Source organism: Syngnathus floridae, chromosome 5, assembly GCF_059516105.1.
Source record: "Syngnathus floridae isolate MCC-2025c chromosome 5, RoL_Sflo_1.0, whole genome shotgun sequence".
Taxonomy (NCBI): Eukaryota; Metazoa; Chordata; class Actinopteri; order Syngnathiformes; family Syngnathidae; genus Syngnathus; species Syngnathus floridae.
In genome coordinates this window covers 11,253,056-11,276,403 of record NC_142417.1, presented here as the reverse complement: position 1 = coordinate 11,276,403, position 23,348 = coordinate 11,253,056, and the positions used below count along the sequence as shown (strand labels likewise).

Sequence of the window (23,348 nt, the reverse complement as noted above, 5' to 3'; positions counted from 1 at the left end):
AAATGTACTTTGAAATGTAATCCAAATGCCATAACATAAGAAAGTAACTTGATCACTCTCATCCATCCACACCAACCACAGCTCGTGACCGTAGATGAGAGTATAAAGTAGATCAACCGGTAAACCGAGAGCTTCGCATCAGCTCAGCTCCTTCACCAGCACTGACCGATAATGACCGCAGACACCGCACTGATCCAATTGTCAATCTCCCGCTCCACAGAGTTACATGTTTTGGGTATTCTGATTACAAAACACCACCACGTATGCCGTTATTCCCTGAGCTTGTGAAAGTGAGACAATTGGCTGCAGGAAATAAGAATCCCCACTCCGAGTTGTTCTCCATATAACTTCCGTCATGAGGAAGATGCAACCCAGTTTGTTATAAACACCCAGGGGTGTTATAAATTCACCAACAATAGCATTACTTTTAAAAGAGGTAATCATTTCAGAAACACATGGTGGATATCAATCAGTCGAAGTCGGCCACTGCAAATAAATTCAAGAGTCAATTAAATGAGGTCTAACGTGTAAAACGAAACATCTGTTTGCATTTCCTTCCAACAATGAGATACATTTGCTTCAGAGCTCCTTAATTGTAAACATGTGTCTAGAAAGACACCAGATGATAAAATCACTGTTTTTTTTTCCCTGAATGACCCGTGGGAATAATTTTTGGGATTTGAGCAAAGGTGCGATTTCTCTACACAACACCTTGGTAAATAGACAGACCCAACCGGTCTATACTGCGCTCTGCTCTCAATAGTTGTCAATTTGTGTTTGATGCGAGACCCCCCCTTCACCTTTTCCTCATTCCACATATTGTAGTCTTCTTTTACCACTTTTAGCTTCTTCTTTTGTGCCCACTTCTCTGTGGAAAACATCTGTTTGAGTTTCCGAAGCTTGAGCGTCATAACTTTGAACTACTCTTACTACTTAACACTTGTCGTAGGTAATAAATCTCGATAACATGAAGCCAAATCTTTCAACAAACCTTGATTCTACATGTTGGTTGGCTTTTTTTTCTCTCACGGTGCCCTTGAAATTTCAATCTGACAGTGAAAGTAAACTGAACCCATTTTAACACGCCTGCCGTGCTCTCTAACATGGAGATGCGTGTTTTGTTTTGCTGTTTGTTTTTTTAGCTTGCGCTTGTCCCCCCCCCCCCCCCCCCTCCCCAGAGACTTATATTAAACCTCATGTATTTCTGCCTTGCAGGTTCTCCACCACCAAAGGTGCGCTGGTTCAAGAATGGCCTGGAGATACATCCTGGACAATCAGAGTTTTCTGTGACGAGGGATGGAGCTCTCATAATTAGCAGAGCTTCTGCCAGTCACAGTGGCGACTTCAAATGTGTGGCAACCAATGAGGCAGGCTCTGTGGATAGGAAGACCAGATTGAAAGTGAATGGTAAGACCTCGTACCCATTTCTATTGGGAAGTACAAAGTTCAACACAAATCTTCTGTTGTACTGTGTTATTTCAGTTCCTCCTGAAATCCAAGATGATGGCCAAGCACATAACCTTACTGTGACCTTAAAGCAGCCTCTCACTCTTGGCTGTGATGCCTTTGGTATTCCTTCCCCGACAATTACCTGGACTAAAGATGGTCATCTTGTGAGTTTGTGACGCGAGTGTCCCAATGAACTGGACCTGCGTGTTAACATACCCAAATCATAAGTGATTTTTCAATGCCATCATGTGGTCTTTGTTGCAACTACAAGATGATCCAAGGGACATTCGGGTGACTTTCTTTCTGTCCAGGTTGACAGTCCTGGGCTGTATCTGCAAAATGGGAACCGACTGCTTAAAATCTACAGAGTCCAGCCAGAACATGCAGGAATGTTTGCTTGCACCGCTCAAAACTCAGCTGGAGAAGCACGAAGGGAATATCATATTGTGGTGCAAGGTGAGCTCACAATGCAACAATCCCCGTCTATTTGTTAAGTGGCGTCACTGACATTTGTCAGTGGAAAAATATCGCTTAGATCATTCCTGCCATAAGCACAGCTTCACAATCTAATGATATCAATTTCACATACAAGAGTTGTATCATAAATTACTATGTTTGTAAAAAGATAAATATTCCAATTTTATTTACATTTTTAGAGCTTTACTCATGTACGCCTACCAATATATTATTGTGGCAGTAGTCGCAGTAGAACTGCACTATCCAGCCATAATTGGATTACATTTATGTATGGTGTATTGTAAGGCTACTAAAATATTGTATGTTTTATTTTACAATTACCTAAATTTACTAAAGACACGCGTTCAGTGTTGAGTAAGTAACAACATATTGTGTGTTAACATACCGTTGCAGCTCCACCAGTGATCTCAGGAACATCCAAACTCCAAGATATAACAGCCGTCCTTGGCCAGGAGGTGGAGTTTCAGTGCAGAGTTAGTGGGCGCCCGGCACCAAAAGTGGAATGGAGTCGCGACGGAGAGTATGCATCGTTTTTCAGACGTTTATTTCAGCATCGACTCCAAGGATATGATATACTGTGTCGGTCCTTCCTGTTCTCAGGGTGCTATCCCGTGATGGAGATCCACATGTGGAGTTCCTGGAGGATGGCCAGGTGCTGAAAGTGAAATCAGCCCGGTTGAGAGATCAAGGACTTTACCAGTGTTTGGCCAGCAACAATGCGGGGACACAGATACGGCAGTTCAGACTAACAGTGCAAGGTTTTCATTTTTTTTCCTTGCTCATAATTATGAGAGAAAAAAGTAATGAAAGTTATTAAAGAATTACGATTGGGGATGAGATTATAGTCTCAAAAGTGTTTTGGTAACAGTGTTGTTTTAGGTATAAATACTTCAAATTTTTTGGTGCATGAACGGTCTGCTTTCTGTGCAGCTCCTCCAACAATTAAGGGTCCTGGTGAGACCTCAAATGTGACAGTGGTGCTGGGCTTCCCGATAGTCCTTCTCTGTGATGTAGAAGGTTCACCCATGCCGACCATCACCTGGTTGAAAGACAACCAGCCCATTGTGTCGAGCGCCCAGTTGACATACACGCAAGGTGGGCAGGCTTTAAGGGTGGGCTCAGCACAAGGGGACAGCACAGGCCTTTACACGTGCCGGGCTTCCAATCCAGCTGGCACTGCTGTCAAGCACTATTCTCTTAGTGTTCTAGGTAAGGCGCATTTTCATGTGTTTGAGGCCAGATTTGTTGTCCAACGATGCACCTCATTCTGCTTTTCTTTCCTCTCAAGTACCCCCACAAATCGACGGGGACCCAGCATCTATCGGCACTCGGGAAAAGAAAGTACGAATCAATGACAGTTTAACTCTTTCCTGCCTTGCTAAAGGTTTCCCTGAGCCCAAGGTTGCCTGGTTCAAAGATGGGCAGGTTAGTGAGACACAGCGTTTCCAAGATTACAATTAGCTCAGATGTTTTACAGCACAAACTCACAATGTTCATCGCTTCTATATGCAATAGCATATCCTGGGATCTAAGTCAGTTATTTTTATCCTTTAGCCGTTGACAGGAAACAACCATGTTGGCATTTTGGTGAGTGGGGCCTTGCTGCAGCTAGAGAATGCAATGCTGTCCCATGAAGGTCAGTACACATGCGTGGTCACCAACTCGGCAGGAGAAGACAAGAGATACTTCCATGTTGCCGTACAAGGTGCGTTAAGCCGTATCAAAGTTACGTATATCACATGGCAGTTGAACAAGGCTCTAAACTAGTAGAAACTTGGCATCACCTTTTAGTTCCTCCGGTCTTCCATCGCGTGACTAACAGAGAAGCAGCCTGGGGTGTGGAGGACAGAGAGGATGAGGAGAATGAGGACATAGTAGCCAAGCGGGAAGTAATCCTTGGCCATCCCATCAGCCTCTCCTGCGAAAGTAACGCCATACCACCCCCCAAGCTCAATTGGTACAAAGATGGACAGAAGCTCACCAGCGCTGACGGAGCAATATTACTGCCAGGTCAGATTAGAGGTCATTGTGTGAGCTCATATTTGATGACTAAAGAGCAAATTGCTCATCTTGGTTTTCTCAGGTGGACAGGTGTTACAAATTGCTCGGGTTCAGAAAGAGGATGCAGGAAGGTACACATGCGAGGCTGTCAATGAAGCTGGAGAAGATCATTTGCATTTTGAATTGGAGGTCTTGGGTAAGCATGAAGGCTTGTCTAATTTTGTTGCATGATAAAAAACAATCCATTGCATTATTTGAAATTGGCAGTATCACCTGTGATCATGGGGGCATCTGAGGAGTTTATGGAGGAAATAGGAGCAGTGGTCAACAGCACTGTAGCCCTTCATTGTGATGTAACTGGACATCCAGCTCCAGCTATCTCGTGGTCTAGAGATGGACAGCCAGTTGACACGGACTCACAGCATCTCATCAGTGAGGACAGAACACAACTGCAGGTAAAGCGGTGTTGTCCCACTGAGCCAATAAATTGACATATGACCTGATGTGTTTTGCAATAACTTTCATCATTTTATATAGCTCCTCAGTGTGCAGGTTTCAGACATGGCTGGATACTTGTGTACAGCAGAAAACAAGGTCGGGTCAGTTGAGAAGCTCTTCAGTCTAACTGTTCAAGGTAAAGAAAATATAGTATGTTGTTCTTGTTCTGTTGGATTTACTTTCATTGAGTGTCTATCATTGCTGAGGATTTTTGACTTGACACATATCTACAGTATGTATTTTTTTGTCATAGTACCACCGAGAATATTAGGCCCTAAGGAGGAGGAGCTGAGTGTCACTGAGGGTCATATGGTGTCATTGCTGTGTGATGTACAAGCATACCCTCCACCAGAAATTACTTGGACCAAAGATGGGCAGATCCTCCGCTTTAGTAGCGGTATCCACCTATTGCCAGGTTAGATCGAGGACACAACAAACCTTCAATAACGATGACCCAGCTGCATGTTTTTAATACAGTATGCTGTTATAGTCTTTGTTATTCCTTTGCTTTTTTTTTCTTTAAAGGATATTATTATGGACCTTGAAACAGTTCTCTGGTGTCTTTGTATGATATCTGTGACAGAACATCTGTGCCTGTGTCAGAACATCCCAAAGTTCAAAAACTAATGCATGATGATTCAATATAGATTGTTATAGATTTTGTTACTATGGCAGTGTGAGGTGGAGCTCTGGGTGGGTGAGCTGCAAAGCATTCACAAGCGCCCACAAAGACAGCTTTGATTATTGACAGCATGAGAGCTTCCTTTGCAGAGTCAGCGTTTTCACAGAGCCGCTGAATTACACTTGTCAGTTAGTGTGCGCATCCGTAAAGGTGGTGCATGCAGCGGACATCCCACTTTGCCCCCCACCTGGACCACATCAGCACTATATCAGTGTAATGTGCAGCTTATATTGAAGGACACAATTGTCCAATGTAATTCAGGAAAACATGATTATGACAATGACAATGACAATGATGTGAAAGTGACTTAAACAACAGTTGAATTATTTTGTAGTTTCATTTCCAAATTGATGGGTGGACAGGCAGTCCAGACGATGCAAGTATTTTAAAAGTAAATTTGATATGTTGCCATCCATACTTCATAGGTGGCCAGATGCTACAGCTGCCCCGGGCAAGACTGGAGGATGCAGGACAATACGTGTGCACGGCCTCTAATTCAGCTGGCCAGGACCAGAAGAGTCTACTCCTCAGTGTTTATGGTGAGCCATCTGCACACGTCAGCGTCATACACAGATGATTACATTTCAAAGCATTGTCTCAGCAAAAAAAACTGTTTATCACAGCCGTGACAGAGAATGCGTAGCTTAAAAGTGACTCATGACAAGTTGAAATGAATCACACAATGAGATCATGTTCTCATTCTAAATGCAAACCAACAGTCCTGCCCACCCTGAAGTCTCGTCTTGATGCCGAGTCAGATGTGGTGACCCCGCAGCTCGGCTCTTCTGTAACCCTGCAATGCGAAGCCCATGGTGTCCCTGAGCCTGAGGTCACATGGTATAAAAATGGACTCCAACTAGTTCCAGGGAATGGACTGAAGACAGATCACCACCAACTGGAGATCACAGGAGTTCAGGTCAGGAAAACTTTAAGCTTTCAAACACAACTTTGCAAATTCCAAAGCCATTCCATCATTCTACGCTACGCTCGCACATGAAATCCATAATTTGGAAATTTCTTTACTCCCAGATGGCAGACGGTGGCACCTATACTTGCAAAGTATCCAATGTAGCTGGCCAGGTAGACAGAACCTTCAGACTCGCAGTTTACGGTGAGAATATTGCGTGTCATGCACAACAGTAGTGAACCAAGAGTGGTGACAGTGTTTAAACTACAGTGCAAATATAAATTTACAGTTCCACCTGTCCTCGATGAGCCTCTCTCGGAGGCCCTAAACTACACCCTGGGCTCTCTTGTATCACTTCGCTGTGAGGCCTCGGGAGTCCCTGTTCCAAGCATTACATGGCTCAAAGATGGAACACCTATCGGTAAGACCGTGATAAAGAAATATAAATACTCTAGGAGTGTAACATGATATTGTATTTGTTTCCAGAGAGTAGCCTGCACTGGCAGTGGTCTATCCGAGGGAACCGCCTTGAGTTGGGGCCTCTTACTCTGTCTCATGCCGGAACTTACACCTGCGTTGCCAAGAACAGTGAAGGACAGGAACAAAAGGACTATATTCTCACAGTGCAGGGTAAAGAATGATGTCTATTAACTGAAATAAATGACTGTTGATTGTCATTTAAAATGTGTTATCCAAGAAAGAAGAAACTATTGTTTGAGTTGACCAGTTGTCTTTTTCCTCTGTAGTGTCACCTACTATTCTGGACTCTGATCATCCATCTGAAGTTAGTGCACCCACGGGTGAAGAGATAACACTCGAGTGCAAAGCAACTGGAAACCCCATACCTCACCTTAGCTGGCTAAAAGACGGCTTGACTTTGGAAGGTTCTGATACTCGTCACATTGCGTAAGCTGTTTCCAGTCCATATTTGCTGACAGAACAATAATGCATTGTATGAGGTCATTGTCATACTAGATTATTTGTATTTGCAAAGTAGCTCGATTTGTTTTACAATAGTCACAACTACGTATTCAACTTTGACATTCCCCAAAGGTTTGGGGATTATACTAAAAATCATTAGCTCTAATGTTTATAAACAGAAAAGATGAATGTGTAGGGAGACAAATGGATTTGTTTATGGTGCATTCATGGGGAACATTAATAGCAGCTGGCATACAGATGTTCAGTAGCTTGTATGCTAAATGGAAGTTAAAGCAACAGACAGCCATATGTTTGACCGTGAGAAAGACTTGGGGAGGTGATGATAATGATGAAAATGTTGTTCTGGTGTTCATAGCATGTCCACTATTTTGTTCTTGTTATTTACCAGTGTGACGCCCGATGGCAGCACATTGACATTACTAAGCCTTACTCCTGAGGATTCTGGAACATATACCTGTTTGGCTGTCAGCCCTGCTGGGCAGGAGAGCAAGATCTACACTCTCTTTGTCCTTGGTCAGTTTTAGCATTCAACTGTTGTGCTTTTTGATCAAATTACATGTTATTGTTTGACTTTTTTTTTTTGGTCACAGTACGACCATCCATATTGGGCGAGACCACCGAACCCAAAGTGTTGCAGGCCATACAGGACAGTGCTGTGACTCTTGAGTGTCGTGCTGATGGAGACCCTCCACCTCAGATCAGCTGGCTCAAAAATGGACAACCTCTACTTTTATCACCCCATACACGCCTAGTTTCTGGTGACTCTGTACTTAGGTCCGTCTTCATTGTTGATTTCTGTGTATACATTGTAAAATTATGGGTAAAAGAAATACTGACTGTCCCTTTGTCTCATTTAGGATTTCTCCTGTGCAGTTGTCAGATGCTGGCATTTACACATGCATAGCTCGCAGCCGAGCTGGTCTTGCTGAACTTAGCTATGACGTTCAGGTCCAAGGTAGTTGATGTTGAATGCATAAAAACGATGCAACTCGCACTAACGCATTATTTTCCATCAATTTTGAAACAGTATTATTTGTAGCATTTTGGATTCAGGTGTGTCACATGTTCTACAGTGCCTCCTGGTGTGGATCATGTGGAACCTGTAGAACCGGTGACAGTTGTGCAAGGATCATTAGTAACTCTTACCTGTGAGGCCCGTGGTGTTCCTCCTCCAACGTTGACTTGGATGAAAGACGGCCAGCCGCTATCACTTCATCGGAACCTGCTGTTGGATGGACAGGAGACGCGGCTGCAGCTGCCTGATGTGGCACCTTCGGAGGCAGGCCTCTACAGCTGTGTTGCTAGCAACCAAGCTGGAAGCAGCACAAAGAGTTTTAATCTTACCATTCTTGGTAAAAAACTTCAACTGTATTGTAAAACTGAAACTTTGTTTTTATCCCGGTGTGAACACTTTATGAAAAAACAACTTTTATTCTGATCCAGAGCCTCCAAAGATATACGAATCTGATGACCCACTCGAGCTGACGATTGCAGTAAACAGCCCTCTGGAGTTGGAGTGCTCTGCAGCGGGAGTACCACCCCCCACCCTTAGCTGGCTCAAGGACGGTCGTCCGCTGGAAGGAAACGACATCATTCAGAAGGATGGACACATTCTTAGTATCAGCAAAATTCAGGTAGATAACAGCATCTAACAGCAACTAAAGCTACAGTGTATGTGCTGTGTAATGCTTTGTTGTCAAAATATGTACTGCAGCTATGAGCTTTATGTAAAATGTATCATAATTGCACCTACTAAGTTTAAAGCTAGAGAATGGCTCTGAGAATTAAATGTTTTAAAAAGAGGATTAAAAAATCTCAAAGCTCAGCAGGTATTTGCAATTAAAAAGAGTTGAGAGCTGAATTCAATTGTTTGCTAGAATTGATCACACACTGGAAGAGATAAAAATCAAATCAATCTCATCACTCGTTGTAGACAATGTAGTATGATGCATCGGATTTCTTTCCAGTACAATACACTATAAACAAACAAAAAAGCATTGAATATAAATCTGAGACTGTCAAAATGTCAACATGACACGTCGCATGTGTCTTCTTCAAGGTTGAGGATGCAGGTCTGTACACCTGCTTGGCCAGCAGCCCAGCTGGAGAGGATGGAAGAAACTATTGGGTTCGAGTACAAGGTAAGAGAAAAAAAATCTATTTCTAAGGAGCACAGTGTAAATTGTGTGTAGTCAGTCGAACATTCTTTCAACGACACAAACCGATGCCGTAAGAATTAGTATGTGATTATACAAACCTTGTTCGTACTTCAGTCCCACCGACCCTTCTTGGCTCTGAAGATGTTAGAACATTGTCAGTGCCAGTTAATGGACATTTGACCCTGGAGTGCCTGGCTGACAGTGACCCCCCTCCTGATATTGACTGGTACAAGGATGAGGTCCAGATGCAGGTACAGGATGTGAAAACTTTCACAAACAGCTAATGAAGTCAAAGAACATCTGTAACTCGCATAAATTGTCTATTTTGCTGCCAACCTTCTGTCCAATTAGCTGGGTGGCCGCATTCAGCGGCTTGCAGGAGGCCAGTACCTTGAAATACAGGACGTCAGACCAGAGGACAGTGGCCAGTACAGTTGTGTGGTTACCAACATGGCAGGAAGCACCAGTCTCTTCTTCATTGTGGAGATTCTCTGTAATTTGTTTTTTAACAGACATGGTTAAAACTGCTTTGAGATGTTGACTCTAATCATACGTCTGCCTCTCAGTGCCACCAGTAATTAAGGAGAGCACCGCAGTGGTGACAGCTCATATAGGCCAGGATGCAATTTTGCCTTGTGAAGTTGAAGATGGCACATCTCCGACAATTATGTGGAGAAAAGATGGCTTCCCCATAACCCACGATAACAACAAGTAGGTCTTTATTTTCTTTTAACGTGGTTAAAAGGGCACATTTTCCAATTTCACAGACATTTTTTTAAGCGTGTTCCACATCAGTTCAGGTGAAATTCATTCTTCTAATAAACCATGTAATGTACTTCCTCCAAGTGATTCTTTAAGAGATGACATCTAATGTTCAGTACCTAAAAAGCAAAGTCAGTCAGACTGCCAATTTTGATGGATTAATTTAATTTGAAGCACATTTATGAATTTCAATTTGCAGCACAAATGAAAAACATTTTTAGAAGCCTTTTCAATCAACAATACAATTCACACGTTTTCAAGAATTTATATTCATACTAATATTGAGTTGCAATCACAGCGTGTATTAAATCAACCAACCGATTTGTCTTTGTCACTAAATGAATTCATGGAGAGCATCAGAATCCCATTGGATGTATTTTATGAAAATGAATCAGCATGTGAAATATTTCAGGTACACCATACTACCAGAAGGCTCCTTACGTGTGCACGGGGTTCAGCTAAGTGATGCTGGCCGCTACCATTGCACGGTATCAAACCAGGCAGGCTCGGACCACCGGGGAATCGATCTCAGAGTGTTTGGTAAACAGAGCAAAACTGTAAATTATAAATCAATGTGATTGTGGTCAACATGTTGGATCTGCTCTGTGTTCCATTAGTGGGTCCTTCAATCAGTCCTGGCCCATTCAACACAACAGTAACCACAGGCATCAGAGCTGTCCTGAGCTGTGAGACAACAGGCATACCTCCTCCTAAAGTCTCCTGGAAAAGGAATGGCTCCCCTCTTGATAGTAGCCATCAGTCTAATGCATACAGGTAAATACACCGTTTTGTGTATCACACGAGTGATATTGAAATCATAAGAAAATACTTAATTGTATTATTTTTAAAGGTTATTATCTTCTGGGTCACTGGTACTTTTATCGCCGTCCAATGAGGATGAAGGTTACTTTGAGTGCACAGCTGTGAATGATGTTGGAGAGGAGCGCAGGGTTATTGAGGTCATCCTCCAAGGTATGAATTTTAAGGTAGTCCAGGTACACAGCCACTTTAAATGTCTAAATTCAAGAAATGTGTTTTTGGTGTTTGATCTTGTAGTCCCACCGTCTATTGAAGACGATGTCACAACAGTCACAGCTGTGAAAATGTCTCCTGTGGAGTTGCCTTGTCAAGTTAAAGGCCAACCTCAGCCAATCGTCTCCTGGACAAAAGGTGGAGCCAAGCTGGGATCTAGAGGAGGAAGTTACCGCGTCCTACCTACTGGTAAAATACCAAATACTTGTCTTTTAGGGATTATCACAAAACACAGAGTAGAAAACACATCCATTTTATTGTTCATTTTCAGATCAATTTTTAACCTGAGTTAAAAGAAAAAGAAAAAATATTAATAAGTAAGTTAGGTGAACTTCTGAAAAGACATATAAATAAATCTTTGGAAAAGTTGGATGTTAGGGTTAGGGTGGTTCCTCAAGTATAAAAAGTGGACATATTTAGGCAGACCCTGATGCAGAAGTTCACTTTTGTAGTCTGCAAGGTAAGCAAAGATTGACTGTGAGGCCAGGGGTGTTATGCTTCTTCTAATTGGAGGTCTCATGCCGTTGTTTCCTCCACTGTTTCTCCCATGGTTGACATAAATTAGTAATTCTAAAACTTTGCTTCTGTGTGGACCTGTGGAAACTTTGTGTGTGTTGCCAGTAACCACTGCACTGGTGAAACTGATTAAAAGTCTGTCGTATCAAAATTATATGTTTATATGTGACAACTGCATATGCTATATTTTCTGCAGGGGTGTTGGAGATAACTTCTGTGTTACCAAGCCATGCCGGCAGGTACACATGCTCAGCTCGCAATGCAGCTGGAGTGGCTCACAAACACATTTCACTTACGGTGCAAGGTTTGTTTCCATTTGCTAGCATCAAGGTATACGACATGACTGTATTTTATTTAAAAAAGCATATCGCAAGTTGAAACTAGGGCTGGGCAAGTTAATAAATTATTTTCACAGTAATTTACTAATCTATTAATGGCAACAATTATTTTATCACGCATTAACACTGTTCATATTATTTATTATGAAAATCTGTTGCTTCCAGCTCCAGCACTCACTGGAACCAGAAAACTAAATATAGTGGCAGTCTGGCGATCAGATATAATACAATAATGTCATAATTGTGTTGGCATTATTATTATTATTATAATTATTATATATTTTTCAATAGAAAATGTTCCTAAAACATAAAGCTTTGGTTTGCTTTGATTACATGCTTTAAATTGAGATTCATAGTGAATATTAAATTAAACAGCTAGTGTATGAAAATGTTACAAGCGTTAGCCCTGCAAATATTATGGCATTTTTATTTATATGACAATACATTAAAATAAAAAGTGTGCTCTACACTACATTTAAATTTTGGGGGAATATGCGTATATTGCGATTAATTGTGTTTAATCACAAAGACCTCATGCGATTAATCTTGACGATCGTTGCCTGGCCCTAGTTAAATAATTTCACTTTACCTTGATCCGACAGAGTCCCCAGAAATCAGACCCATGCCAGAGGAAGTCCAAGTGGTGTTACATCATGGGACCATCTTACCCTGTGAGGTTCAAGGATTTCCTAGGCCGTCCATTACCTGGCAAAGAGAGGGTGTTCCCATAGCAGCTGGTAACAAAAGCACATCATGAATGCTACGAAAGGGCAAAGGACATGTTGGTTCTAAACATAACTTTGACTTGTTTTACAGGTCACAGGCTAGCTGTGCTCTCAAATGGCGCCCTCAAGTTTGCTCGTGTTACTCTTGGTGATGCAGGAATGTACCAATGCCTAGCAAAAAATGAAGCTGGCGTTGCTGTGGGAAGAACTAAACTTGTGCTTCAAGGTATACTTTGCTTGCAAAAAATAAGCAAGACATGCCTGCCACTTGCATTCAAATTGTATGACATGATAATACTAACATATGGTCTTACCCCTGTGTGCCCTCAGTTCCACCAGTGCTGAGCGTGCCCCATGTGGAATACATTGCTGTGCTGGGCCAACCTGTCAGTTTGGAGTGTGCGGCTGATGGCCAACCCCAACCGGACGTTACTTGGCACAAAGACAGGAGACCTTTAGTTGACAGTGCTCATATTCATATATATGCAAACGGTACACTGGTGATCACATCTACCCAGCGCAGTGATGCTGGGACGTACACGTGTACTGCCAAAAATCTTGCTGGCAGAATCAGTCAAGACATCAGACTGGTGATTCAAAGTGAGTCAACTTGGGAAATTACACTGCTTTGTGTATGTTGATTAAAAAGGCATCAAAGCTCCAAGAATAGATGAAGTGATTTAAGTTTGGAAAGGTATACTGAGATTTTTGCATGGACCCTAAAGAAATAGTTGGGTGTCAATATGGTAAGAGAGCAATTCAAACACATTTGTGGGTTAATGAGATATAAGAGGTAAATTTATGTTCTTTTTTTCTAACACTAAAAGTCTGATGTGATCAGATGAAAGATTGGATAGTGTTGGGAATGACAGCGTATACCAAAGTATTGGAAAGCAGGCTTTACAGTATATCGTAGTCATCCTGTTGTTGTGTTTCAGTTCCCCCGATGATTCTTCCTGGTCAAACAGAGATGTCAGTCATTCAAGGATTTCAGGCCTTGCTACCTTGTGCTGCTCAAGGTTCACCAGATCCCAAAGTATCATGGGAAAAGGATGGTGAAGTTTTGCTCAAACGTCCGGGCAAATTTACCGTCCTGCGATCTGGAGAGCTGATTATCGAGAGGGCTGAGGTGAGCGTGAGAACATTAGCAGCGTGTCCGCCTAGTCTGGATCTATTAATAAGTTTGCTTTTTCTTACATAGCCAGGAGATGCTGGACTTTTCACATGTGTAGCCACCAATGAGGCAGGATCCACAAAACAGGATATTCACTTGTCCGTCAATATGCGACCTGCCTTTAAAGAGCTACCTGGTGATGTTACCTTAAATAAAGGGCAGGATCTGGCCTTATCTTGTCATGCACAAGGAACACCTTCTCCTGTCATCTCCTGGACTGTCAACAATAAACCTTACCCAGGTATCATTTACCTAAAAAGGCATCGTTGTAGAGCTCCCATTACTAGCAGAAGACCACAGCACATATTTTCAAATGTACATTAATAGTCTCTATCGTGTCACTGTCATTTAGTTTCAGAATCCATTAGTCTATCGATTATTTGACCGATTAGTCGAATAAACGGATACGATTTGATTTGCATTAAAGTGTATTAAAAATATTTTCCCCGATTACTGTTTATTAACCAATCATTTTTGTTTGGTATTATTTAGTGAATAAAACAACATTTCAGCAATTTAATGCAAGAAAGATTGATGGTCATCACAAATACTACATCAGAAAAGATAAATCTGTCTGCTTTTTTTTTACTTTTGAGAGGCTGAAATGAGAAGATTTGGGCAATGAAACACTGTTTATTCTTCCAGCCAAGATCTTTACCACTGACCGTGTTTCTAAATGATTTTTTATCAATCGCGTTTTGTAGGGGCGACTGTAGATGAAGCTGGCAGGAACACCATCATAATCGATAACGTTACCATGAGTGATGCTGGAACTTATGTGTGTATCGCGGAAAACAGCGTGGGCTCCATCCGAGCGCTCTCCTTTGTCCGCATCAGAGGTAAACTTTGACTGATAAGTGAATGCTATGCCCGGGCAACAGTTACCACTTCAACATACTCCTGTATGCTTTTCTTAGAGCCTCCTGTTCTGAAGGGTGAAGCCCACACGTTTCAAACAGTCACTCAAGGTGGTTCTGCTATGCTCGACTGTCCAGTCCAAGGAGACCCCAACCCAGTTCTCCGCTGGCTCCGGAACGGAAAACCCCTGCACCGCTCTGTACGCATGCAGGCACTTCACAATGGATCATTGATCATTTACAGCATCACTGTAAGTACAAAGTTCACACAATGTATTACCTGCAAGTTAGTCAAATTTGAATCATAAAGTTTCCATAAGCAAACTTGAGAAAAAGTTTTTCTCAAAGGAGGCACATTCATCCAATCAGGGCTTCATCTGTGTGGCTGACTGAGTGTCCTGCTTCCACCACAATCAGATTGGAGGCACTTTAGTTAGAAACTAACTGCATTATTAACAGAGGGAGGAGGTCGACAGGGAACTGGATGTTCCCATACTCTGGCCTGCTTTGCTTAGCCTCTAACCTTGTTATGTGCCTAACTGCTGCTGTAATTGCATCGCGTGAAGCTGAGATTCTCACAGACAGATGACTGTTCTTCCCACGGTGCAATCTGATATTCTTCTACCTGGCCCTAACAATATTTTGCTAGTTACATACACTCTCAACTGGCTAACTCTCAACTGTGTTCTCATGTTTTGTCTTTATCCACATATTGAATTTATTTGCCCCCCTTATGTCATCTTTAATTAATTTGTAATCTGTCCAGAGTTTACATAGTCTCTCATTCTGTCAAATGGCGTAGGCTCAAGAAGAGCACCCATGGCCCTGATCAGAAGACGTGTCATAGATGTATTGTCCTCATGCTTTGTTTTTATGAGAGCCAACTTTTTTTGTAAATATAGTTCCAATCATATCAAACAATAGATGTTTGTCATTTTAATCTACAGGCTGCAGATGAAGGGGATTATGAATGTGTGGCTGAGAGTGAAGCAGGGTCAGCTGAACGGACCATTACTCTCAAGGTTCAGAGTGAGTCTTCCGTTTTGTTTGTAATTTAACTTTGTTTAATGAATGGACATTACTTGGACGAAATACCGTGCTTTGCTTCCCTAACAAAGTTCATAACTCCTTTCCGCCAACCTTCACATACTTTGTTACTGAAACTGTCTTTTTCTCTTCCTTGATCATTTGTATAATTTATGTTTGTGACCACATCACAAATTATTTTGGTTGTGACAAATATCTGCTCATGGACACAATAAATTTGTCTCTATGTCTTAGTTAATGGAGGCTACTCCAACTGGCAAGACTGGGGTCCTTGTAGTAGCATCTGCGGTCAAGGCTCCCAAGAGCGCAGTCGACTTTGCAACAACCCAGAACCAGCTAATGGTGGACGAACATGCAGCGGGCCAAGTATTGACTCCAGGAAATGTCAAGCCGGCCTTTGTCCAGGTTTAACTAAAATTCTACATGTATCTTTTATTTGTAAAGTAGGTACACAATGAAATATTATGTAAAAAAAACAATCCATAAATGAACAAATATTTTTCTGCAGTGGAGCTATCAAAGACATTGATTTAGAAGGGCCGGTCAACTTTTAATTTGTTCATATTTTTAAAAAATCTTATTAGGGAATACTTCTACACACTTCAAACGGTCTGTAATGATGCATGAGGAAGGCATAAGAGAAGTCACGTTACATCTTACCCTTATCATGCAAATGTGACAATGACCATGACATTCATTTGTGGAGTTATTTCAAGCCCCATTTTTTTTCTCACCCAAGCATTATCCACACATATATTATGCTTTGGTAATGGGTTTTTTTTTTCTAATGAAAGGTGAAGCCCCTCGCAGGACCAGAGGAAGTCTAATAGGCATGGTCAACGAGAGAGAATTTGGAGTGTCCTTCCTAGAGGCCAACATCACAGATAATGAAGAAGAAGGCAGCAGCACTCTCCAGGCCCGTCTTGACAACATTCCTCCAAGCGTTGGTTAGTGGTCACAACAAATTCTACTTTTGGCTTTCTTCATTTTGTGTGCCACCTTGATCCTAGTATCATATAGTGTACATTGTACTCTGTCTGTTTATTGATGATGATGATGTGGTAGGTCCCTTGCTGCGGGTGCTGGTATCTGTTTTTGCACCCATCTACTGGACCACTGTGCTTCAGCGAGAGACCACGAGGAATGGCTTCTCCTTCACACATGGCCAATTCAAGCAGGAGTCTCAACTGGAATTTGAAACAGGTTTGTTCTTGATTTTACATAATCATCATCAACCATCATACAAACAGGAAAATAATGAGTTCTACGTCATGATGTTCACAAAACAACCACAAGATGGCGTGACTGACTAATGTCTTTGAAGGCTAAAGTTTCTCAATGAATGTGCAAAATATCCTTTGATGATATTATAGTTTCAAAATCTTTCAACCAGGCGAAGTCCTTCGTGTCCTCCATGTGGCTAGAGGACTGGATTCTGAGGGAGTTTTACTGATTGACATTGTAATCAATGGATTTGTACCACCATCATTAACAACCTCACATGTCAGTCTCCAGGTGTGTTCACAAAAGTCCTTGTTGTCTGAGGAGTTTCAGCAGTTTTCTTGATTTTTATGATCGATTTTATGTACTCTAGGAGTTTGATGAGTCCTATGTGCAGACGGGCCAAGGGCAGATGTACTCATGGTCATCACAGACCCACCAGAGGGGAAGTACCCCCATGGTGCTGCGGTGCAACCACACTATTATCTACGAGGGCGAGGAGACCCGTCAGGGCCCTCTGCTCCAACTGTTGAAGGTTTCCGGAATGAATAGTGTCTACAATATGCTTACTCTTACACTGGACTTCCACTTTACTTCACGCCTTCTCATACCAGGTCAGAGGAAATTATTTGGAGAAAATTATACAAATAAAAAAAATATTTGAAAATATTTAAAAACAAAGATGTCACAGTCAATGGTTCTGTTTGCAGATGGTCATGAAGACAGTTGCCCGAAAGGCTTTGTCCTCGACACAACCTCATACTGTGCTGGTAGGTGGCCTCTGTCTCATTCATGGTTTGGCAGTGTTTAACTTTAAATATATGTCATTGTGCCATTTTATTATTGTAATTCAATGTGTGGTTACGATTAGATGAAGACGAATGTGCGCTTCAGTCTCCCTGCTCTCACTCGTGTAACAACATCATGGGAGGGTTTTCTTGCGTCTGCCCTTCTGGCTTTACCATCTCTACGGAAACCAACACATGCCAAGGTGAAATACCAACTGCATCGAAGGGTTGTAATTTGTATAATCCATGCGAAATCTCTTATTCATCACCTGAACCTGACAGATATTGACGAGTGTGCCCAAGGCTCACATATGTGCCACTACAACCAGCAATGTATCAACACAATGGGCACTTATCGCTGCCAAGCCAAGTGTGGAGCAGGATTTATGCCCAGCATTAAAGGAAACAGCTGCGAAGGCAAGTCACCATTTTACCATGTGCACCAAGTGGTCACCAGCCAATAGATAGCCACGTAATTCTGTGTTTTAGATGTGGACGAGTGTCGAGAGTCTACCATATCGCCGTGTCAGCATCAGTGTCTCAACACTTTGGGATCCTACCGCTGCATCTGCCACCCTGGGTATCAGCTGTCAGGACACCAATGCATCGGTCAGCCATTTAAACACAAAATTGGTCCTTTTATACCACGTCTACTGCAGACTAGTGTTTGATTTGAATGATGAAGTGACGAACCCCTTTTTCCAGACATCAATGAGTGCATGAGGAATGTGTGCCCAGCTCACCAGCAGTGTCAGAACACTGACGGAGGGTACCAGTGTTTCGACAGCTGCCCAGCTGGCATGACCAAAGCAGAAAATGGAGTGTGCATGGGTTAGTGTCTGTTCTTTCTCACTTCATTTGTTTATGAGAATTTCCACAGCCATTCCAGTTTCCTACTCCACAGGAGTTACATTATGTAAGATAATCATTGAAAGCTCCAAGAAATGTTTGAAACACTTTTTTCTTGAGTGGGTGAAGATGGGGATGATCCCATTGGCACTGCATTTTATATTGTGTAACAGAGTTTCACAAGAAATCTGCTGCATTGCTTAGCGGCAGCACGCAGCCATTGGTTTGCCTCTATAAAGTCAGCAAGAGCTTTCTTGAATGCTATAATTTCTTGCACAGATTCCACAGAGAGATACTCAAAAGGAGTACCAACAGACTAAATACAAAACCACAATTCAAACAAGTTGGTACAGCTTAGTTCACCTCGCTATGTTAGATTTGGAATCGTAAACCTTGATTTGGCTTGTGTTTACACTTCAGCAGGGTGTAGCTGTCATGGGCAGTATTTTCGATGTGTGCAACGCAACGTAACTAAGAATTAATGCAGCACATTGTCATGATTCACGCAGTTTTTTTTTAACAGTAAAATAATTCTAGGTACTGTTAAATGTTGTTGGTGGCCATTTTTGGTTGAATTTTGGGAAAAGCTCCAAAAACTCCCAACGGCACCCTGTGTTTTAACACTTTCTCACTTGTGTTTTTAAAAAGTTGATGGACCTTTTCTCTTCCAGATATTGACGAGTGTCAAGATGGAAGTCACATGTGTCGCTACTCTCAGATCTGTCAGAACACAGTCGGAGGTTACGGATGTATATGTCCCAGAGGGTACCGGTCTCAAGGAATTGGTCTGCCGTGTCTGGGTAGGTAGTTTATTTCTTTCAGATTAGACACAAATTTGCCTTTGTAATAATAACTCTCCTGCATACATTCAGACGTCGATGAATGCCTGCAGACGCCAAGCCCGTGCGTCTTTCAGTGCCGCAATGTGCCGGGCAGCTTCAGATGCTTGTGTCCACCTGGAACTGTGCTGCTTGGGGATGGACGCTCATGTGCAGGGCTAGAGAGAGGACAGATCTTTACTAATGGGACCAGAGTCAGAGCGAGACTTCGGCCGCAGCTGGTGTCATCCCTTGGCAGGCCAATTTTGTCCCGTTCTCACGGGGTGTCTCGTATTACCAGGCAGAGCTGTCCTCTAGGATATACCAGCAGAGATGGCAAATGTGTTGGTAAGCTTGCAGCAAAGGCTGCCTTTAACCTTGACTAGTTTGATGGCGGTTTTGTGCAGTGTTCAGCCAGGGACCCAGAACCAGTCACATCATATTGTGGTCCAAAGCAGGTCTCGATCTGGCCATTTCTTACAGAACTATACTATCTGGGCTTGAATGCCTAACGATTTTTGAACTATAGTATGATAAAAGTCAAAATAAATTAATTCATAATGTTTGTGTTCTGCATTTCAATTCAAATGTATTCTTCAGAGATAATTGCACAAATAGGATGTACTGTATTTTTATTTTTGACATCAGTATATTTCAGGGGCAAAAAAGTATTACTATTGTTTATCATGATAGTTTCTGGGACAATATGTCGTCCCAAAAATTCATTTTCACAATTACCCTTGGATAAAGTTTACAACTTCACACACTACTCACTATCCTGCATTGCCATTTGTGTAGATGTGGATGAATGTCTGCTCAGGAAGCCCTGCCAACATGAATGTCGAAACACCATTGGCAGTTTCCAGTGTCTGTGTCCTCCAGGCTACCAGCTGCTATCCAATGGCAGGAATTGTAAAGGTACCAGAAAATCCGTTTGTGATGATATCACCTTCATCTCTTCTACAATTACAACAAGTGGACTTTCTTCCCCACTCTAGACACTGACGAATGTTTAGAGCAAGGCATTCAATGTGGCCACAATCAGATGTGTTTTAACACCAGAGGAGGATACCAGTGCCTGGACACTCCCTGTCCTGCATCCTACCAGCGGGGAAGAAGCCCGGGGTAATACATGAGTGTGTATAATAGAGATTGCATTTCAAAAGCATTCAAATGTCTCAACATGTGCTTCCCTTTCTTGACTCTTTAAAAGGACATGCTACAAGCCGTGCTCTCTGGACTGCGCCACCGGAGGCTCTCCTCTGCTCCTGCAGTACAAGCTCCTCACGCTTCCCTCTGGCATACCAGCCAATCACAACGTAGTGCGGCTGTCCGCGTTCTCGGAGTCAGGCATCCTGCAAGAACGCACATCTTTTATCATATTAGAGCAAGAATCTGAGACGGGTCTATTGGGACAAGCATTTGGCATCAGGGACGACACAGGGCGGGGGATCATCTACACACGGCGGCTTCTTGACAGCCCAGAACTCGTACGTCTCAAAGTGCAGGCCACCACCATTGCACAGCAAGGCCGTGTGACCTACCAGAGTATCTTCATCATCTACATTTCCATCTCGGCATTTCCCTACTGAGCTGCTTCACTCTAGATACTTTTAAGGCAAATCTCCAGAAACCTGAGTCTCGGATGCATCATGTGATTGATACATCCTGTGGAAACTTAGGACTGAAACATGGTGAAAGAACTTAACATTGCATTCTCATGGCCGATACGACTGGCTGAATCTGTCGCCCCAAAAATGGAAAGAAATGCATTAATTGCTTCAGTAAAAACATGATCCAAAACTTCCAAGCTTGGGTCTTCTGGTACATGATTCAATGTCTGGTGGTAGTGCTTCTGATTATGCCTAATTAGGGCAAATAAATGAAAATGCAAGAGGAAAGTAGCTTGATCCGTTTTAGATTTTCATCATTAATGACAATAAATAATATTAATATTAGTGATTGCTCATTCTACAATTTAAAAAAATTCTGACTGCTTGAGCCACTTGTTTAAAGTCACAAACCAGTGGAGCGTGTGCAACTGTGTTGCATCTAGGCAGCTTTTTTGTACTCTGCATTTGAATGTAAATATGTTTAAAAGTGCCTTTTTGAATGTATCTGAGTAGACTTTCTTGAGGCTGTTACTCAAATGGTGCTAAAATTAATACATTTTTTTACAGTTATTGACTACATTCATTCTGTTGATTGGTGCAGCTCCAAATGTCTTCCATGCTTACATGACCATTATACACAATGCTGATATGGGATTTGTTGGCGTAAAAGAAGAGGAAAAGGGTCATTTGCAACCCATGTTAGCCAGCGAAAAAAGAGATTATACTGTTACTTATACTGTTGACCCTACTCAAACTGTGTTAACCCACTTTCACTGTAAATTGTATGTGTGTTGAGTACAGTATTTGCAGAAATAAAAAATACTTTTTTTTAAAAAAACTTTATTTTGTTCCTGTGCCACCATTTTTATGAGTAAAAAAACGGATCATCAGCACTATACGGATGTTGGGGGGGTGATGACAGCAAATACCTGTTTTAACATAGACATTTGAAATAAGACGTGATCCATTAACACTTTGAACAATCCACTATAACTTTAAACAATACCACTGACATCTGTTTCTAAGACAAAAAGTCAATGTGGAAAAATGCCTTTCATCATCAGTAAATAATGTGTTTGTTACAGATGAAGTGCTGAGGCATCCAGACAAGAATTAGGTTTGTATTAAGGAATGGAGAACAGAGTCCCGGCACCAAGGTGCTCCTGCTTGTGCTGGCTACTAATGAAAGCAGAGTGGAGATACGAATGACGTCAAACTCAGACAGCACTCATATCCAGGTCAACGACTAATATCTGGAAAAGCAATAAGGAGACAACTATTTCCATGAAAACCTGGTCTCCAAGAGACTTTTGTACGCACAGGAGCTTAATAAGGTAAAACATATGGTGGAATGCTTGTGTTTATTATAGACTATTAAACCATCTACATCTTAAACTATTTCAACAATGAATGCAACTTTATGAATTTACCATTATACACCAACACAATGAATTTGAATTAAAATTGTCAAGATGGGTTCATTTCCTTATTCATCATCAGTTTTGTAGCATTTGACTGAATGTGAGGAGTGTTGTTCTGTCTTTAAATCCTGGCTCCAAATTTACAATTTGTTTACAATGTGCTGCGTGTTGCTAAGTGCATTGTGGAAAGACACGTCACTCCTGTGCCGTATTTTCTCCAATTGATGATGAATTGATTACTTCAGATGATAAATAGAGGGCGTGAAATCTTTCTGTGCACCATGGCTTTTTGATTAAGATGTAAATACAAAAATGGCAGGAAAATCCATCAGAACTTTATTTGGGGGTAAACCAGAGGCATTTTAAACTGACTCTCATTCAACATGAGTTTGAATGCAATTACAGCTATAAAAAGGTGTGCAACCATATAATCTCAGCTATTTATTTTAACCTCCCCAATCATTTTTTTATTTGAGTTGTTCAAGTTGTAGTTCACATTAATAGCAAAAATGGGTATGTTTCTAAATGTCTGATCTTGGTCTCATTTTTTTTTAACATCGCAAAAACTTTGCATTTCAACAGGGGTGTGTAGACTTTTATATCTACTGTGAAAAGGCAAAATGCTTTATCAAACTGTATACTGCAGAACACTATACTGCAAGTGGAAAGAAGACAGCACTAAACCATTAAATTAATCTTGTGGAAATCGATGTGTGGCTACAATCCAGCAGATGTCTGCGTTCACTTCTTTTCAAAAGGCTGTATAAGACCATGAAGACATCCGTTAAGGTAGCCAGCTTACTGTATGTTTTATTTCACTATTTTCATATGTTTCACATACCATCATTGAGATGTTGAGTAATACATAATATGCCTCATAAATATTTTCAAGTACTGATTTTATCTCTTCTCTTGAGATTTCTTTGATTTGAGTCTTTTCTTAAAAACCAGAAGGAAGTTGGCTCGGGTAATACCTCAGCTCTTCAGCAGATGGAGCTGCTGTCAGATTGCTCTATAAACGATTTTAACGGATCATCTGCATCACTGTGCTGAGTGCTGTTGGGTCTCTTTG

The 23,348-nt window shown here is 41.7% G+C and overlaps 1 protein-coding gene and 1 long non-coding RNA gene across 6 annotated transcripts in view; one reads left to right on the top strand and one right to left on the bottom strand.

Moving 5' to 3' along the window:
* hmcn2 (hemicentin 2) overlaps positions 1-21,649 on the top strand; it is a 39,663-nt gene extending 18,014 nt beyond the window's left edge. Inside the window, exons 26-81 of one of the 2 annotated variants that reach the window (XM_088375783.1) lie at positions 1,216-1,407; positions 1,483-1,613; positions 1,761-1,905; positions 2,320-2,446; positions 2,527-2,684; positions 2,857-3,135; positions 3,215-3,351; positions 3,481-3,631; positions 3,718-3,936; positions 4,010-4,123; positions 4,195-4,382; positions 4,465-4,561; positions 4,679-4,840; positions 5,533-5,646; positions 5,827-6,023; positions 6,137-6,218; positions 6,304-6,435; positions 6,501-6,644; positions 6,761-6,920; positions 7,345-7,469; positions 7,547-7,730; positions 7,814-7,911; positions 8,030-8,308; positions 8,400-8,590; positions 9,016-9,097; positions 9,230-9,366; positions 9,467-9,608; positions 9,682-9,826; positions 10,290-10,417; positions 10,495-10,651; positions 10,728-10,849; positions 10,934-11,098; positions 11,622-11,729; positions 12,366-12,500; positions 12,580-12,714; positions 12,819-13,088; positions 13,427-13,617; positions 13,690-13,903; positions 14,367-14,501; positions 14,580-14,770; positions 15,467-15,548; positions 15,801-15,971; positions 16,361-16,513; positions 16,632-16,769; positions 16,960-17,081; positions 17,161-17,401; positions 17,498-17,557; positions 17,659-17,778; positions 17,858-17,992; positions 18,065-18,184; positions 18,281-18,406; positions 19,096-19,224; positions 19,297-19,590; positions 20,041-20,160; positions 20,241-20,367; positions 20,456-21,649. In XM_088375783.1, the coding sequence (XP_088231909.1) occupies positions 1,216-1,407; positions 1,483-1,613; positions 1,761-1,905; positions 2,320-2,446; positions 2,527-2,684; positions 2,857-3,135; positions 3,215-3,351; positions 3,481-3,631; positions 3,718-3,936; positions 4,010-4,123; positions 4,195-4,382; positions 4,465-4,561; positions 4,679-4,840; positions 5,533-5,646; positions 5,827-6,023; positions 6,137-6,218; positions 6,304-6,435; positions 6,501-6,644; positions 6,761-6,920; positions 7,345-7,469; positions 7,547-7,730; positions 7,814-7,911; positions 8,030-8,308; positions 8,400-8,590; positions 9,016-9,097; positions 9,230-9,366; positions 9,467-9,608; positions 9,682-9,826; positions 10,290-10,417; positions 10,495-10,651; positions 10,728-10,849; positions 10,934-11,098; positions 11,622-11,729; positions 12,366-12,500; positions 12,580-12,714; positions 12,819-13,088; positions 13,427-13,617; positions 13,690-13,903; positions 14,367-14,501; positions 14,580-14,770; positions 15,467-15,548; positions 15,801-15,971; positions 16,361-16,513; positions 16,632-16,769; positions 16,960-17,081; positions 17,161-17,401; positions 17,498-17,557; positions 17,659-17,778; positions 17,858-17,992; positions 18,065-18,184; positions 18,281-18,406; positions 19,096-19,224; positions 19,297-19,590; positions 20,041-20,160; positions 20,241-20,367; positions 20,456-20,834 (8,780 nt within the window). In that variant the 3' untranslated portion in view covers positions 20,835-21,649. Of the gene's footprint in view, positions 1-1,215; positions 1,408-1,482; positions 1,614-1,760; positions 1,906-2,319; positions 2,447-2,526; positions 2,685-2,856; positions 3,136-3,214; positions 3,352-3,480; positions 3,632-3,717; positions 3,937-4,009; positions 4,124-4,194; positions 4,383-4,464; positions 4,562-4,678; positions 4,841-5,532; positions 5,647-5,826; positions 6,024-6,136; positions 6,219-6,303; positions 6,436-6,500; positions 6,645-6,760; positions 6,921-7,344; positions 7,470-7,546; positions 7,731-7,813; positions 7,912-8,029; positions 8,309-8,399; positions 8,591-9,015; positions 9,098-9,229; positions 9,367-9,466; positions 9,609-9,681; positions 9,827-10,289; positions 10,418-10,494; positions 10,652-10,727; positions 11,099-11,621; positions 11,730-12,365; positions 12,501-12,579; positions 12,715-12,818; positions 13,089-13,426; positions 13,618-13,689; positions 13,904-14,366; positions 14,502-14,579; positions 14,771-15,466; positions 15,549-15,800; positions 15,972-16,360; positions 16,514-16,631; positions 16,770-16,959; positions 17,082-17,160; positions 17,402-17,497; positions 17,558-17,658; positions 17,779-17,857; positions 17,993-18,064; positions 18,185-18,280; positions 18,407-19,095; positions 19,225-19,296; positions 19,591-20,040; positions 20,161-20,240; positions 20,368-20,455 lie in introns of both variants that reach the window. The other variant, XM_088375782.1, reaches the window with a different exon arrangement.
* Positions 5,400-14,922, bottom strand: LOC148398141 (uncharacterized). Of its 4 annotated transcripts, none has more exons than XR_015858556.1 (9): positions 14,800-14,922; positions 13,368-13,444; positions 12,803-12,920; positions 9,452-12,659; positions 9,214-9,338; positions 8,433-8,530; positions 8,103-8,269; positions 5,837-6,002; positions 5,400-5,655 (listed from the first exon to the last, which is right to left on the bottom strand). It is a non-coding gene; the product is annotated as an uncharacterized LOC148398141 (long non-coding RNA). The 4 variants fall into 4 exon arrangements; XR_015858555.1 differs by having other exon boundaries at positions 13,368-14,717; positions 14,800-14,915; XR_015858553.1 differs by lacking the exons at positions 13,368-13,444; positions 14,800-14,922 and having other exon boundaries at positions 9,452-12,497; positions 12,569-12,659; positions 12,803-13,361.
* Positions 21,650-23,348: the final 1,699 nt, after the last annotated feature.